This window comes from Gobio gobio (assembly GCF_949357685.1).
Source record: "Gobio gobio genome assembly, chromosome: 21".
In the NCBI taxonomy this organism is placed as follows: domain Eukaryota; kingdom Metazoa; phylum Chordata; class Actinopteri; order Cypriniformes; family Gobionidae; genus Gobio; species Gobio gobio.
In genome coordinates this window covers 15,405,405-15,422,880 of record NC_137117.1, presented here as the reverse complement: position 1 = coordinate 15,422,880, position 17,476 = coordinate 15,405,405, and the positions used below count along the sequence as shown (strand labels likewise).

The 17,476-nt window shown below is 39.1% G+C and overlaps 1 protein-coding gene across 1 annotated transcript; it reads right to left on the bottom strand.

Annotated features, from left to right (window-relative positions):
- Positions 1 to 337: 337 nt before the first annotated feature.
- ddx19a (DEAD-box helicase 19a) lies at positions 338 to 13,278 on the bottom strand. Its single transcript, XM_079802169.1, has 12 exons — positions 13,121 to 13,278; positions 12,585 to 12,639; positions 8,573 to 8,605; positions 8,218 to 8,353; positions 7,734 to 7,826; positions 6,154 to 6,256; positions 5,481 to 5,595; positions 5,225 to 5,402; positions 3,449 to 3,686; positions 3,206 to 3,368; positions 2,641 to 2,832; positions 338 to 1,397 (listed from the first exon to the last, which is right to left on the bottom strand). The coding sequence occupies exons 1-12, from the start codon at positions 13,175 to 13,177 to the stop codon at positions 1,336 to 1,338; spliced, it is 1,425 nt and encodes a 474-aa protein (XP_079658295.1). The 5' UTR covers positions 13,178 to 13,278; the 3' UTR covers positions 338 to 1,335.
- Between the last annotated feature and the right edge of the window lie 4,198 nt (positions 13,279 to 17,476).

The following is a 17,476-nucleotide window of genomic DNA, read 5'->3' as shown; positions in this document are numbered from 1 at the left end:
CACAAAGTGTTGCCATGGCGACCGATTAAATGAACGTCATCCAAACGATTTTAAAATGGTCTTTTTACATTTACCCGGTTTAAATGCATATTGCCTGTCGTGCACAGTTGCCCTGAAGCCACCGGGGCTTGGGCCTTTCATTGCTGCTTGCAGTGTTAAAATCAGATGCGTGTTAAAACATCTGCAAACTATGTTAAAAGTGCTAAAAGTGTTTCTCATTGTAAATGCAAGGAGCTGGAAAGACCAACAACAAAATAATAAAAGTATAAATCCACACTAAGAGTATGTTGCATTTAATGCTGGCAAGGAAGTGAAAATGATAACACCACACAGAAATGCCCCATCTGGTAGTTTTATTATTATAAGAATATAGAGGAAACAACTATAAAACCCTAAATGCAGCTAATGTACAAAAAAAAACCCCAAAAAACTGAAATGCAAATGGGTTTCAGTCAAACAAAGTGCATCACTTTGAGCAGCAAAAATGTAAACAAACTAAAATAATTTAGCTTTTTGCAAACAAGAGTAGAGCAGCCATTCCTAGCAATATAGCTACAATACAACATTCACTCTTCAGTAGCTCTTTGTACTTTGTAAAAGTGCTGCATTTCCTGCAACGGAACAGAACATGCTAGCAAATGTTCAAAAAAATTCAGTGCAACTAAAACTCAAACTAATATTTGGTCTTTCTGAACAGAACAAAACAAACTCTTTCTTCTTCCAAAAGCTTAAATGGTTTTTGGCATCATTATATAATCACAATAATACTCTATTGTGCGTTTACACAATAATTATCATAACAAAATGTCTATTCTAAAGTGCTCTTGTCTTGAGGAATGTTAGTGTTTTGAGTTGGTCTTAAGGGACTGCGTCATTTGTGCGCTTTATAATTTGGTGCGAATTTGTAGGCACGCTGAAATACTAATTATGTTTATCTGAGATTGTCTTCCTTACTGACTTTTATCTTCTTAGATACTGTGATACTGAATAAATACTGAAGTCTGTTATAGTTCTATTCACTAGCAAGACCAAAAGGTAGTCGACTTACTTCAGAGTGCAACACTATGCAAAATATGCTTCATTAGTAAAGTAGATAACAGACAAAATGCCTGTGTTAAACTGTCTCCAGTAAACAAGATTAAATGTAGGAATAAGTATTGCAATCCACTTCTAAATCAAAACACACTCTGTCAATCGCAAACTGATCCTGTAATAATTATCAGCTTAGAATCAAAACTATTTGGCATTAAGCTTGGTGAGCTAAAGCGTAAACATCACAAGGTAACAGCAGAACTGATTTTCATGAAAATAATGTGGATTTCACTCTTCATCACTTCAGTTGGCGATTTTTTCAATTTCGTCCAGATCATCCGTGTCCAGCCTTGCAATTTTCTTATCTGTTGGGAAAAACAAACAAATAGATGAAACAATCTAAATTCTGAAGTATAAATAAATATAATATTTAATGTGCACACTAAGGTCTGTATATTTATTTTTGCAAAGGTCCTTTAAGAGGCTCTGTAATACTGTGCTAACAATAAAGTGAGAAGAAACCAAAAATATTATAATAACCTGCATTTTTGCATAATTAAAAAGTGCACCTTTAATTAATTCAGTCGTTTTTGACACTCACCAAAGAATCCCTAAACAGCTGCCACACTTCTTGTATGATAAATTAAATTTTCATTAAATTCTTAATTTTTTATTATAGAAAACTAAATAGGGGCAATAGTCTGGAAATGCAAATATTTTTCCATACTCTGCTTTCTTTTTTCCATACTTTTCCGGACCTGGAAATTACTCAAATCAAATTCCAAACTGTGTAGGAACCCTGTTAAAATGTGCATTATATATATTTATTTATTATAATTAAGAAAAAACTATTATGTATACAATTATTACATTTAAATAAAACTAGAACTGAAAATAAAAACATAAAAAAAGTTGTTACTTGAAAAAATGTAATATATAAAAGAAACTTTATTTCAACATTTCTCATTTAGTTTAACGTGATGTACTAAATTAAGTAAAGCTAAAATAAAAATGAATAAAAACTAAAACCGAAAACAGTAACACTTTACAATGAGGTCTCATTTGTTAACATTGACTAATGTATTTGTTTTAGTCAATGCTGTTCATTGTTTGTTCATGTTAGTTCACAGTGCATTAACTAATGTTAAAAAATACAAAATTTGATTTACATTATGTATTAGTAAATGTTGAAATTAACATGAACAAAGATCAATAAATACTGTATAAGTATTTTTCCAGTGTTAGCTCATGTTAACTAAAATAGTACCCCAAAAACTATTAAAAAGGCAAAAACAACAACATTTGAAAAATTAATTAAAATAAAAACTTTTTGTTGATTCAAAAAAAATATTAATAAACACTATAATAGTATCTCAATGATACTACAATAACCCTAATATAAATGATACAAATAAAAATGAATATTTATAAAATGAATTACAATTGATGTGTGTGTATATATATATATATATATATATATATATATATATATATATATATATATATATATATATATATATATATATATATATATATATATATATACTATATGTATTATTACATTGGGTGAACTATTCCTTCAAGAGACAAACTAATATATAGACTTACTAAAATGCCTCTCATATGTCTTGAGAATCTCCATGCTGCGCTGACTGTCCACCATGTTGACAGCGAGTCCTCTCTTGCCAAAGCGTCCAGTCCTACCGATCCGGTGGAGGTACGTTTCGTTGTCTGGATTGCTATCTTTGTCCAGTGGAAGGTCAAAGTTGATCACCACTGACACTTGTTCAACATCAATACCTGTGAACGGACAGCATGATTATTTGAAGATGGCAGAATTTACGCATTGGCCCTGTTCACACTGGTATTAAGAAGCGTTGTGGTCGGATCACAAGTGGACGGCACTAAATACAGGTGTAAACGGGGTCTAAAATGTTTTGAACTTGTCCACTTTCGACCACTTCCAGAGGGAGTTGAAAAAACACATTTGACCGGTTTGCTTTTGTAGAGTAAACAGTCATGTTGTCGAATGCATCTTAATACCAGGTGTAAACAAGGCCATAGTTGAGTTATATAAAAATAAATCATATTTTGGTTAAAATAGCATATTCTATCAAGGATGTAAAAATACAGCTTTGCATCTGATGAGATGTATATTAGGTAGTGGACTTGCCTCTGGCACAGACATTGGTAGTGATGAGAACTTTCTCCTTGCCATCTCTGAAACGTTCAATAACTGCTGCTCTCTGCTCAACCACCATTTCCCCACTGAGGAGCGCCACCTGGTGGCCCTCTTTAGACAGCTGGCCAGCAAGCCAGTTGGCTGTTTTTCGAGTCTGAGAAAAGACGACAACATGAGATGATTGAGTGAAAGAACAACAAAACACAGAAATATCAACCAGAGGCAAACACTCACATGACAGAAGATCATTGCTTGTGCGATAGTGATGGCTCCGTAGATGTTACAGAGCGCGTTGAACTTGTCCTCCTTGTTGTTGCAGAGCACATAGTACTGCTTGATAGTGTCCAGGGTCTCCTCTTCTCGTTTTAGCTTGATAATGTTGGGATCCGGCACGACCCGCTCTGCAAACTTCCACACAGAGTCCTCAAAGGTGGCAGAGAAAAGTAACATCTGACAGCCTTTGGACAGCATTCTGTAAGAGACAAGAAACAGAAACCTTTTATAGTCAATCTCTTATAGTCCATGTTCCACTTCTTTGCATTTTAAGCCAGAGAAGCCAGTATATCTGAAGGATAAATCTGTTGGTATTTTTGTGAAAATATGCAAAAGGATTAGCGGGAAATACGGACATCAAGAAATGTAATCTTTGCTTTAAAAAAACACAAAAGAAACAACCAAAGCTCAGCTTTAATGACTAATTTAATTAAATTACATTTCATGACAAAACAAAATCATGTTTAAGGAGGAAAATATTTTCCTTGCATAAATTTCTCAGATTTCATCAAAAATATCTTAATTTGTGTTCCAAAGATGAATGAAAGTCTTACGGGTTTGGAACGACCCCGAAACGAGTAAGAATGACAGAATTTTCATTTTTGGGTGAACTATCCATTTAAAAGGAACACGCCACTTTTTTTAAAAATAGGCTCATTTTCCAACTCCTCTGGAGTTAAACAGTTGAGTTGTACCGTTTTTGAATCTCCGGGTCTGGCGGTAGCAGTTTTAGCATAGCTCATTGAATCTGATTAGACCATTAGCATCTCGCTCAAGTTTCAATATTTTTCCTATTCACGCAGCACCTGAAAATAGGCTAACTTCCAACCGCCAACGTGACAACCTGCTTACACAGAGTGTGCTGGGGACTATTTTCAGGCGCTGTGTAATATCATTGTGCCGCTGCACTAATGGTACGGCAGCAAAGTTCCTTGATTATTACGCAGGAATGAGAGTATAGTTCTTAGCCATATCGGCCCAGAAAATCGCAACTTTTCATTTTCCGTCGGTCTTAGTACACGATATAACTACAGAAGAGTCAAGTTTTAAATAGGAAAAATATTGAAAGTCTTAAGGTCATTTTTGAGCGCGATGCTAATGGTCTAATCCGATTCAATGATGTATGCTAAGCTATGCTAAAAGTGCTACCGTCAGACCCAGATATCGGCTGAATGGATTCAAAAATGGTAAAACTCAACTGTTTTACTCTATGTGAGCTGGAAAATCAGCCTATTTTCAAAAATAGTGGAGTGTTCCTTTAAATGTCAAAGTCAAATGATGAAATATTTTTGAAGATACATAATTTTTGTTGACACACTTGTCATTAGGGTCTACATGTGTAATTGCATTCATAATATCAATTCCTGTTTTGTCATTTTTATGTTACATGACAACAAAATGGTATACTTCATGTTGATTATATATATATATATAAAAAAAATCAAATATTAACAGTATTTTAAAAGAAAAATAACTCACTACCCAATTAAGTAATACTACTACTACTAATAATAATTTTTATTTTTAAACTTTAAGCAAAGTTCTTTCGAGAATTTCAGCTGAAATCTGAAAATCATGCACATATTTGAAAATGTGTCAAGGTATTATATGAAATGCACTTTTAAATGTTTTTAATAATAATAAATGAATTAATAGATCATGTAAACATCAGTCCGTCTTTGTGCATTTGCCTGCAAGGTTTGAAAGCCAGTTCTCCAAACACTAGGGAAAGTTCACCTCTGAATGCGGATGCTCTGGTCTTGGTGTCCCTGTGTGGCGATCATGACATCAGCCTCATCCAGAACAAACACTTTGATCTTTTTCGGGTCGATGAACTTGAGCTTAACGCACCAGTCCAGAACCGTCCCAGGTGTGCCGATGACGATCTGCTCCTCGATCTTAACGCCACGCTCCACTGACAGAGGGCACAGCAGCCATCATGCATTTAGATCTGGTTTACACAATATTCTGAGGCTTAATTTGAGCCACTTACTTTTATTTCCTCGAACAGCATATGCCAGTTTAACTTCAGGATAAAACTTGCCCATTTGCTCGATGACTTTACCCGTCTGCAGAGCGAGCTCATATGTGGGAGAAATGCACAAACACTGGAAGGAAGACACAGATTGAACACCAAAGTATTATTAAAATTCAAATGCGTTATTAAAATCGCATTACCTAATAAAATATGCAATAATTTGCATAAATGTCCAGAACAGTTTCATTTTGTTGACATTTTAGAGTTAAAGGTTTTGACTGATGGGATTTTGCTATTTTAGCTATTTTTATCACTCCATATATCAGACAATACTGTCAACAGTCAGAAAAAAAAAATATTCACCATATTGTTTAGGAATAAAATATTATATAAACCAGGCAAATTATATATGAACCTCTGTAAAAACGTTCAGATGTGATTGGAATAAAACTGTAAAGTTTGGTCTATGTACTGTAAGTGCTACTGACGTGGAGATTTCGGTCTCAGAAAACAGCCTGTAAAAATATGTATTGAGATTGAAATCTACAGATGCAGACAAAGTATAATAAAATAAACACTTAAAGGTGTATCTAGGATGTTTTCTTTCCAATAGTCTGACAGAAGACAAGTTATGGAAGCAAAATGGCATTAAATCTCAAAATTGGTGAATCTCAGTTTTCAAACTCACCTGAGGCCATTTTAAGCCTGGGTCCACATGACTGAGCATGGCCAGCACGAAGGCGGCTGTTTTACCAGTGCCAGACTGCGACTGAGCGATCAGATTTTGAGGTCTGCGAGTGAAGGAAACAGTCAGTTCATGTGAGTGTTATATGAAACTTATTTCACACTTCTACTCTCAGAGATTTCACAGAACACATTTTATAATAGTCCAATATTGTGCATCAAATATCCAATATGTTCCATTCTTCTTTTAGTTAAATAAAATAAAAATTAATTCCAATTGTGTGTGTGTGTGTGTGTGTGTATACAACGATCAGCAGGGGCGGACTTACCATTAGGCAAAAGGTAGGCGACCGCCTGGGGCCCCCGAAAGCCAAGGGCCCCCTAAAATGCTCTTTATATACAATACATGTTCAGCGCGGATGCACAAGCGCTTGCTGTGGTGTTCATTACCACGACAACCGCCTTTGTAGAAAGTATAGGGCCTTATTATTTGCCGTCACATACACTAGTCCATATCGCGATTTGATTGAAGTGTGCGGACTTGCATTGGATTTATTAATCCAAAATACAAATTCTGTGTTAAACAGTAAATTCCGGTTGTATGACTGGATTCTGTCTGCGTTTTCTGCATCGCGGAAATCATAGGTGTTTAATTTTCATTGGAATAAAAGATAAATGTTGTATGCCTTCATTTGATTACCAGAAAAATGTAAATACATAAAACAAAAAAATTAATATTTTGTTAAACTTTTAATAAATTGTTGTTAAATCAAACACGTTTCATGATTTCAATTAATTAGACATGCTTTTTTATTAATATTTGTTTCATTATTGGTTTAAATAATAATTGTTATGTGTGCAATAATTTCCTTCAGTCTAATTTAAATTTGTGGGGGCGGAGGGGTCGTGCAGCAGCAGCATTAATTACAACAGTGAAAATAATCTCAAGGTTGTAAATGTGCAATTGTATAGGGCCCCATTCCTGTATTTTGCCTGGGGCCCCCAAATCACTAAATCTGCCCCTGCCAATCAGGCACTGCCCAAACTACGAAGTTTGGAGATGCTCCGCCCATGACCCTGTCGCCGATTCACCGCGGTTCGTTCAATTTTGACAGATACTGACCACTGCAGACCGGGAACACCCCACAAGAGCTGCAGTTTTGGAGATTCTCTGAACCAGTCGTCTAGCCATCACAATTTGGCCCTTGTCAAACTCGCTCAAATCCATACGCTTGCCCATTTTTCCTGCTTCTAACACATCAACTTTGAGGACTAAATGTTCACTTGCTGCCTAACTAATCCCCCCACTATCCCACCCACTAACAGGAGCTGTGATGAAGAGATAATCAGTGTTATACACTTCATCCCATAATGTTATGCCTGATCGGTGTATATACACACACACACACACAGTTATCAGCACCTTTTACATCAAAACATTGTTATTTCTTATTATGGAACCTGCCATAATACCTGGAGTGTTTGGAGCCAAAGGGGCTCAAGTGCAATTCACTGTTCGCTACAAACACTCAATGTGACGTCTGTATTCAACTAAAATCTAATGTATAAAATATGTGGACTTACGGTTCAGCGAGCATCATGGGAAGGGCATTCTCTTGGATTTTAGAAGGTCTGTTGAAGCCCATTTCATAGACGCCTTTGAGCAACTGAGGTTTCCTGAGTTACACAAATAAAAACAAATAAAACGAACACATGCGAGCCACCTGTGAGGTGTCATAGCTTCCAAATATAGTGCATTGTCTGTCTTAACTGAATACTTTTTTTTTTTAATTTTCTCAAAATATTCATCAGACATTTAGCAGTAATTGTTATGAATGCTAGCAATACAAACTACCATTAAAAAGTTTGGGATTTGGCTCTAATGTTCACCACGGCTGCATTTAGTTGATCAAAAATACAGTCAAAAGATTCACATATTGTGAAATATTATTCCCATTTTAAATAAGTGATTTCTGAAGGATCATGTGACATTCTAATATGCTGATTTGCTGCTTGAGAAACATTTCTTATTAATGATCAATGTTGAACACTCGTATGCAGTACTCACAGTCTCAGCTCCTCGAAGGTCTTGACTGAATACAGTGGGGAGTTTGGGTCTCTCTGAAGAACCTCCACTTGGTTTGTGTTGTTGACCACATTGCTTCTGATCAACTTATTAAGGAGAGACTGTGTGGCTTTGTCCTCTAAAATAGTATAGTGGGAAAAGAGCAGGCTTACTAGGAGTTTTTTTTTGTTTGTCATTTGAATGAATACCTTAAGATGCAACCACACACTTTTTAAACTACTTAAATAGCTCAACAGATTTAAAGTCAGAATCATTCACAATAGCACTAAATGTGTATTCAGCAAATAAATAGGCTACATTTTTAATGTTTGTTGACTGTAATGGTTTAAAGATTAACCTTTTTCCTCTTCATCCGATTTGTCACCATTATCTAAAGGAGGGGGAATAAATGACACTTAAGAAAATGAAGAAATCTTATAATGCAATTATTGTTAACAGTTATCTTTAGTAACAACACATCAACACATCTCTATACCGTTCCAAACCTGTATGCCTTTATTCCTCAGAGGAACAAAAATGGGACATTTTGAGAAAGACTGGTTGTTTCTTCTACCAAGAACCAGATGATTTTGATTCACGTCAGAAGCCACGCCCGTGTCCAATACGTCACCTTGTGACTCCCCATCCCGTTTCACCCCGGAAACCGGATTTGTTTTAAGCAAGTTTACGATTGAAAGGGTTTTTTTGAGTCGTAAGGGTAGTTTTTGAGGTTTTTTTTTTTGGCGTGTAAGTGTCGTTTTTTTATGGATTTCAGGCGTAAGGGTAGGTTTTGAGTGGGTTTCGGGCATAAGTGGAATTTTTGAGTAGGTTTCAGTTTGTAGTTTCCAGATTAAAAGAGTTTTTTAGGCATAGGTGTAGGTTTTGAGTGGGTTTTGGGTGTAAGGGTAGGTTTTTAGTGGGTTTTGGGCGCAAGGTGGGTTTCGGGTGTAAGGGTAAGTTCTGAGTGGGTTTCGGGCATAAGGGTAGGTTTCGGACGTAAGGATAGGTTTTGAGTGGGTTTTAGGCGTAAGGGTAGGTTTTTAGTGGGTTTTAGGGGTAAGGGTAGGTTTTTAGTGGGTTTTAGGGGTAAGGGTAGGTTTTTAGTGGGTTTCGGGCGTAAGGGTAGGTTTTTAGTGGGTTTTAGGCGTAAGGGTTTCGGACGTAAGGGTAGGTTTTTAGTGGGTTTCGGGCGTAAGGGTAGGTTTTTAGTGGGTTTTAGGCGTAAGGGTTTCGGACGTAAGGGTAGGTTTTGAGTGGGTTTTAGGCGTAAGGGTAGGTTTTTAGTGGGTTTTAGGGGTAAGGGTAGGTTTTTAGTGGGTTTTAGGGGTAAGGGTAGGTTTTTAGCTGGTTTCGGGCGTAAGGGTAGGTTTTTAGTGGGTTTCGGGCGTAAGGGTAGGTTTTTAGTGGGTTTTAGGCGTAAGGGTTGCGGGCGTAAGGGTAGGTTTTTAGTGGGTTTCGGGCGTAAGGGTAGGTTTTTAGTGGGTTTTAGGCGTAAGGGTTTCGGGCGTAAGGGTAGGTTTTTAGTGGGTTTTGGGCGTAAGGGTAGGTTTTTAGTGGGTTTTAGGCGTAAGGGTAGGTTTTTAGTGGGTTTTAGGCGCAAAGTGGGTTTTGGGCGTAAGGGTAGGTTCTGAGTGGGTTTTGGGCGTAAGGGTAGGTTCTGAGTGGGTTTCGGGCGTAAGGGTAGGTTCTGAGTGGGTTTCGGGCGTAAGGGTAGGTCCTGAGTGGGTTTCAGGCGTAAGGGTAGGTTTTAGGTAGGTTTAGGGTGTAAGGTGGGTTTCGGGTGTAAGGATAAGTTGTGAGTGGGTTTTGGGTGTAAGGGTAGGTTTCGGGCGTTAGTGTAGTTTTTGAGTGGGTTTTGGGCGTAAGTGTAGTTTTTGAGTGGGTTTCGGGCGTAAGTGTAGTATTTGAGTGGGTTTCGGGGGTGAGGGTAGGTTTTGAGTGGGTTTCAGTATGTAGGTTCCAGATTAAAAGAGTTTTTTAGGCATAGGTGTAGGTTTTGAGTGGGTTTTGGGTGTAAGGGTAGGTTTTTAGTGGGTTTTAGGCGTAAGGGTTTCGGACGTAAGGGTAGGTTTTGAGTGGGTTTTAGGCGTAAGGGTAGGTTTTTAGTGGGTTTTAGGGGTAAGGGTAGGTTTTTAGCTGGTTTCGGGCGTAAGGGTAGGTTTTTAGTGGGTTTCGGGCGTAAGGGTAGGTTTTTAGTGGGTTTTAGGCGTAAGGGTTGCGGGCGTAAGGGTAGGTTTTTAGTGGGTTTCGGGCGTAAGGGTAGGTTTTTAGTGGGTTTTGGGCGTAAGGGTAGGTTTTTAGTGGGTTTTAGGCGTAAGGGTAGGTTTTTAGTGGGTTTTAGGCGCAAAGTGGGTTTTGGGCGTAAGGGTAGGTTCTGAGTGGGTTTTGGGCGTAAGGGTAGGTTCTGAGTGGGTTTCGGGCGTAAGGGTAGGTTCTGAGTGGGTTTCGGGCGTAAGGGTAGGTCCTGAGTGGGTTTCAGGCGTAAGGGTAGGTTTTAGGTAGGTTTAGGGTGTAAGGTGGGTTTCGGGTGTAAGGATAAGTTGTGAGTGGGTTTTGGGTGTAAGGGTAGGTTTCGGGCGTTAGTGTAGTTTTTGAGTGGGTTTTGGGCGTAAGTGTAGTTTTTGAGTGGGTTTCGGGCGTAAGTGTAGTATTTGAGTGGGTTTCGGGGGTGAGGGTAGGTTTTGAGTGGGTTTCAGTATGTAGGTTCCAGATTAAAAGAGTTTTTTAGGCATAGGTGTAGGTTTTGAGTGGGTTTTGGGTGTAAGGGTAGGTTTTTAGTGGGTTTTGGGCGCAAGGTGGGTTTCGGGTGTAAGGGTAAGTTCTGAGTGGGTTTCGGGCATAAGGGTAGGTTTCGGACGTAAGGGTAGGTTCTGAGTGGGTTTCGGGCATAAGGGTAGGTTTCGGACGTAAGGGTAGGTTTTGAGTGGGTTTTAGGCGTAAGGGTAGGTTTTTAGTGGGTTTTAGGGGTAAGGGTAGGTTTTTAGTGGGTTTCGGGCATAAGGGTAGGTTTTTAGTGGGTTTCGGGCGTAAGGGTTGCGGGCGTAAGGGTAGGTTTTTAGTGGGTTTCGGGCGTAAGGGTAGGTTTTTAGTGGGTTTTGGGCGTAAGGGTAGGTTTTTAGTGGGTTTTAGGCGTAAGGGTAGGTTTTTAGTGGGTTTTAGGCGCAAAGTGGGTTTTGGGCGTAAGGGTAGGTTCTGAGTGGGTTTTGGGCGTAAGGGTAGGTTCTGAGTGGGTTTCGGGCGTAAGGGTAGGTTCTGAGTGGGTTTCGGGCGTAAGGGTAGGTCCTGAGTGGGTTTCAGGCGTAAGGGTAGGTTTTAGGTAGGTTTAGGGTGTAAGGTGGGTTTCGGGTGTAAGGATAAGTTGTGAGTGGGTTTTGGGTGTAAGGGTAGGTTTTTGGTAGGTTGCGGGCGTTAGTGTAGTTTTTGAGTGGGTTTTGGGCGTAAGTGTAGTATTTGAGTGGGTTTCGGGGGTGAGGGTAGGTTTTGAGTGGGTTTCAGTATGTAGGTTCCAGATTAAAAGAGTTTTTTAGGCATAAATGTAGGTTGAGTGGGTTTCGGGCGTAAGGGTAGGTTCTAGGTGGGTTTCGGGAGTAAGTGTTTGTCTGGCTATCACCAGACCAAGCTCAATTTAAGATTGAACATTGGTCTGGGGAGTCTGCTCTGTATTTTCTACTGCACAAGAGGCAAGCATTATTCAAATGACACGTTACACAATCGATTAGTCCTTCAACCAATCAGACCACAAGAGGCGTGATCAACGGGCAACAACCCATCACTTCTCTATCCGTCATCTTGTTAAACCCGCCAATAGCGCACCAGGTGGATAAGCCAGTCTGTGATTGGTTCCCGCAAAAGTGTAACAGAAGCAGTAGAAATTAATGCACAGGTTTCCAGACTGAGTTGCAGGGCGAAATCAAAACGCCAGCAGATCAGGCTGGGTTTACCCAGTCTACGTAAGTGTAGTTTTTGAGTGGGTTTCGGGGGTGAGGGTAGGTTTTGAGTGTGTTTCAGTATGTAGATTCCAGATTAAAAGAGTTTTTTAGGCATAAGTGTAGGTTGAGAGGCTTTTGGGCGTAAGAGTAGGATTTACATGGGTTTCGGGCGTAAGGGTAGGTTCTAGGTGGGTTGTGTTTTTTGGGGGGCTTATTGTTTTAAAAATATGGTTGCTAGGAAAATCTGACAAGCAACTTTGTTTATTTACATTTATAGTTGCTGTTTTCTACAAAACATTTGGTTGACACTGCGGGGTCTACATTTGTCAAAGGTTCTCTTATTGTGTTCCGCGGAAGTCATACAGGTTTGGAACTACATAAATATTAATTTCTGGGTGAACGATTGTTTTAATGTTATACAATAATGCAAAATGTTATTACCATTAGTCTTGCGTGAAGGTGCATCTCCCCCTTCCCTAATCCGGGAGTTCCCAATCTGTTCAAATTCAGAATTTACAGTTTTAGAAAATACAAAGTCAATATCCACAAGAACTTTCAAAAATTAAACATTTGTCAATAGTAACGTCTTAAATTGATTAAACAACAGTCAATGATGTAAATCAAGTAGGTATATTTGATGCTAGTTGAAGTGCTAGCTAGCAATAAAATACACGTCATGTAAATTACACAAACACTCACTAGCTTTTCAAACAGCACAGGCAGAAAAATCACATAAAAGTTATGTAGACTAATTTCATAGCGAAGTGGTTCAAAGTCAAACTGTAGTCACTAAAACTGATATAGATTTAAAATATCATACAGGCTCTAGTTAGAAAGCATTTTGATGGTCAAACCCGTGTTTGGACGCTGTGACATTCAGAAATGCTCACGTGGATTTGAGACGCAGCCAATCCCTGACTCACCGCCGCTAGTGCCCTAATCCATTACAACACAATTAAAATCATATTTTCACTCACAGACTTGGGTGTAGACTCTTGTTCGTCCACAGCTAGAGCCCACGAGTCGGTTGACATGGCTTCTGTCGCAGATATATGAACTATTAAGCGGGTTTGATAAGTCTTCAAATGGGATGGCCACTTCACTCGACTCAGCTTCGCGAGAACGCGCAACCTGAAAGCGCGCGCTTGAACGCTGTCCGACTCCGGCCGGAAGTCAGCACATGGTACCCAGTTGATACCCAGTTCCAGTTTACTATGCACTGCAAACAATGTCATGTGTAAGTATCTGTGTTGTAGTTTGAGACATTAAAATGAGTCTATTTATCTTTATCTATCTACGTTTTCCACTGACTTGATTGTTTGGCATCCCAGAGGCCTATCCTAGACCAACCAAATGTCCTCATTTTTTATTATGAATGTATTTTTTATGCATTAGGTTTGGTCCACACAATAACTAAATAAATATTAAACATTGAAACACAGGCAGTATTTTATATATACATATGTTTTAGTTATACTGGTTTATTTTACATCTAGTTGTTTGTGCATTCTGACGGCCAAATTTAAAATCCAGTATATTCATATGGAAATCATTACAGAAATCGTTTTTCTAAGCATTAACACGTTTCTCCCCTGCATATGAATCACATTTACTTTAAATGCAAAATACAAAATTTAATTTAAAATGACAGGGGAAAGAAATCCAGATTATAAGATTGTGTCACACCTGTAGTAACTGGTATTTTAGTAGATCCACACTATATAGGGAGCGAAGGCATATACACAATATGTTTTGGCTACACATTTCTTGAATAATACCTTTGTTCCCATCATATAGGAAACCATAGTTGCGTTGGTGTAACCATGGTAATAAGGAGACATGCAGGGTTACCATGGTCTTATGAGAAATATCACAGTTAAATTATGGTCACTGTAAGTGATTTCCATTAAAATCTTCTTCTGAACCAAGTATACAGATACTATCAAAGCTATCAAATTGCCCATATTTTGTACATTTTATCGATTTAGCTTTTTTAATGAGTTATCAGGGAGAAATCGTGTATAGCGTCTGTTCTCATAAACCTAAGAAAGGTCGTGATGCTTCAACCTGATACCTCAGTGTTAGAAATGATTTATTTATTAATTAAGGTGCTTGCTTGGGGTTATTTTTCTGCTACATGCAATCTTGTATTAGTCTTAAATACATATGGTTGTGATTATTTGTGCTTGCTTTTTTCATAAGAGGAGATTCATGTGTTCATGAGATGCATGTGTTCAAATAATCGTTATTATTTTAAAAACGATCATCATGTAGCTGATGTTTATGACTTGCATCCATAGCTTTCAGATGTGTATTTTTTATTGCCGTTGGATTTGACATATTTTCTTCTTTATTGCAGATGAAATAATCAACAACAACCACTGCAGCCCTCGGTAAGTCCCAGCAGATGAGATAAGAGACATTCAGAGAGCGAGTAAGAGCGAGAGAGAGAAAGAGGGACAGTAAATAGCACATGTTAATTTAATTGAGAAACTGGAGCTGAGATTTAAGCCAAGGCAGTGCACATCACTAAACACACACACACACACACACACACACACACACACACACACACACACACACACACACACACACACACACACACACACACACACACACACACACACACACACACACACACACACACACACACACACACACACACACACTTTCTCCAAACAACCTGTTGTCTTTTAAGACGCCCTGGAGGCTCCATATTGATTGTCATGGTTACATCCTTTGCAAAAGCAGATTAATCACACATGCCACGTTCATATTGAAATCAAGATAGTGAGCTTAGTAGTCACTGGAGGGAAAACATGAATGATGGAAGGACGGACAAAGACAGAGAAGGAAATGTATGCATGTTGAATCCTTCGCATGATCTATGATCTCTTGCCCTCCCCTCGTTTCCCCCATGCATGGTGTTGCATTTCAGCCCGTGGTACCCTGGCTATCAAATAGGATACATGAATGGGCTCTCGTCACTGATTACGGAGAGACAGAGAGGTGGGGGAGTGGGTAAGTGGGTGGTACAGATGCTGAGGGGAGAATTGAGCGTTGGCGGGGGGTGCTGGGGTTCCTGTTAATCTGTTGCACAGGACAAGCTCTTGCTTCCAGCTTCCAGCGCCCGTGTTTCTGCCACAGCTCCTCTGAGCTTCATAACCACATGTTGCTGTGCTGATTGACTGCATTAACGTTCCTCCAGCTGCTTCTATTTCTCTACCTCCCTCCCATCTTTGTTCTGCTCAGTTGTTGCATTCATCTCCAAGAGGCAGAGAGCTTTCCGGAGTTGCAGACGATCATTTTGGACATCACTAATGCAGACGTCGAGAGAGAATTGTGACCGCTGCAGATGTGAGGTAAGAGTCCTGCTTTGCAAAAAAGTGCATGAGGAGCTCAAAGGGTTCGATTAGGCTGAAATCTTATGGTGAAGTAGGAGGCATTTTGAGGTGAATTTGGGAAGTGTTTCGAAAACCTCTAAAAGAGTAAGTTGATGGAGATCAACAGGTGGTTGTTTCTGTGCCGCGTCTCCCAAGGACTGTGTGGTGGCAGCCGTGGAGTGTGTGTAGTGGGGGATCTGGCTCTTTCGTTGGGAGTGATTCACACTCCGTTGCTCCAGGGAGAGGATGCATGGGAGGCGGGGGTTGATCATTGTCTGTCACTTTGGGTTCTCCTCATTTGGGTCTCCTCGAATTGAATATGGATGTTTTATTTCATGCATTTTCAAACAAAATCAATCTCGTCATTGAGGATGAAATTGATTTCAACCGTTACCTGGTCTTTCCGGATCTGCTGGAGTTATTTTAAAAAGCTTAAATGATTATTTTTGTGGTTTTAATATCATTGGTTCACTCTTAAAAATAAAGAGGTTTTCTTTCTTAGCGTGAAGAAAATTGTAATAATCTTAATTTTCAATAATAAGGAAACTTTTGTGCCGTGGGAAGTTTCCAAAGGTTCTTTGTGGAACCATAGATGCCAATGAAGACCCTTTATTTTTAAGAGTGTTTATGCAGGAATTCAGTATCTGTTATTTCATGTCTGAAGATGATATCGACACCATTGCTTTGTGCAGAAATGCCCGCTCCTCTCGGGACACATGAGGGCAGTGTTTGACCGGTTTGCTCTGTGTGTGATGGCAGTCAGGGGAGAGGGGGAAATCTATTTAACTCGTCTGTCCGCTCTCATCTTGTCACGCGGCCAAACCCTAATCCATTAGAGAGGGGGTGGCGTTCCTCTGTCTCTGAGTTATGGCCATGTGGACACCTCGATGAAAGCCTCTGTTTCTTTTCTGTAATATCGACAAGCTGTTTAATCTAAAACATTTATGTCCTCTGAGAATAATTGCTCATAAAGCAAATTATCTGGAAACTGGCTGAAAAACAAGTCAAATTTCCAAAACTCTGACCCTCTGAAGTTTGGAAGTTCAACAAGTTAAAGGATAGTGTTGTAGTCAAGACCACCTAAACCGAGACCAAGACCAATTATGTCAACACATTGAATAATGCTGCGCATTTCAAGGCACTTTAGTGGGCCTTTAACATACTGTGAGATATTGTTTGCTCAGAGAGAGTTCGGGAAACCATTATTATTTTCTTATAATTCTGTTTGATGACTTCCGCTTTGAATAAAAGCTTTATCACACATGTTTCTCCTGTAATTCATTACAGGAAACAAACAGAGACACAAATGTTGATATTAAAGGGTTAGTTCACCCAAAAATGAAAATTCTGTCATTAATTACTTACCCTCATGTCGTTCGACACCCGTAAGGCCTCCGTTAATCTTCGGAACACAAATAAAGATATTTTAGTTGAAATCTGATGGCTCTGAAAGGCCTCCATTGGCACAATGGCACGGTTCACTCTCAAGACCCTTAAAAGGTACTAAAGACGTCGTTACAAAGTCCATCTCACTACAGTGGTTCTAAAATAACTTTATGAATCGCGAGAATATTTTTTGTGCGCAAAAAAACCCTAAATAACGACTTATATAGTGATGACGATTTCAAAGCACGGCATCATGAAGCTTCGAAGCGTTATGAATCAGCGAGTCGAATCAGCAGTTTGGATCGCCAAATTTCAGCAGTTTGGCGGTTTGACACGCGATCCGAATCATGATTCGATTCACTGATTCATAACGCTTCGAAGCTTCATGATGCCGTGCTTTGAAATCACCATCACTATATAAGTCGTTTTTTAGGGTTTTTTTGCGCACAAAAACTATTCTCGCCGATTCATAAAGTTATTGTAGAACCACTGTAGTGAGATGGACTTTGTAACGACGTCTTTAGTACCTTTTAAGGGTCTTGAGAGTGAACCGTGCCATTGTGC

Excerpts from the sequence above, each read along its gene's own strand:
- ddx19a (XM_079802169.1), bottom strand. The coding sequence starts at position 13,177 with ATGTCAACCGACTCGTGGGCTCTAGCTGTGGACGAACAAGAGTCTACA. Across the intron at positions 8,606-12,584 it reads ACCTTCACGCAAGACTAATG|ATAATGGTGACAAATCGGAT; the intron begins GTAATAACATTT and ends CCCCTCCTTTAG. Across the intron at positions 5,596-6,153 it reads CAGGCTTAAAATGGCCTCAG|TGTTTGTGCATTTCTCCCAC; the intron begins GTGAGTTTGAAA and ends TCTTCCTTCCAG.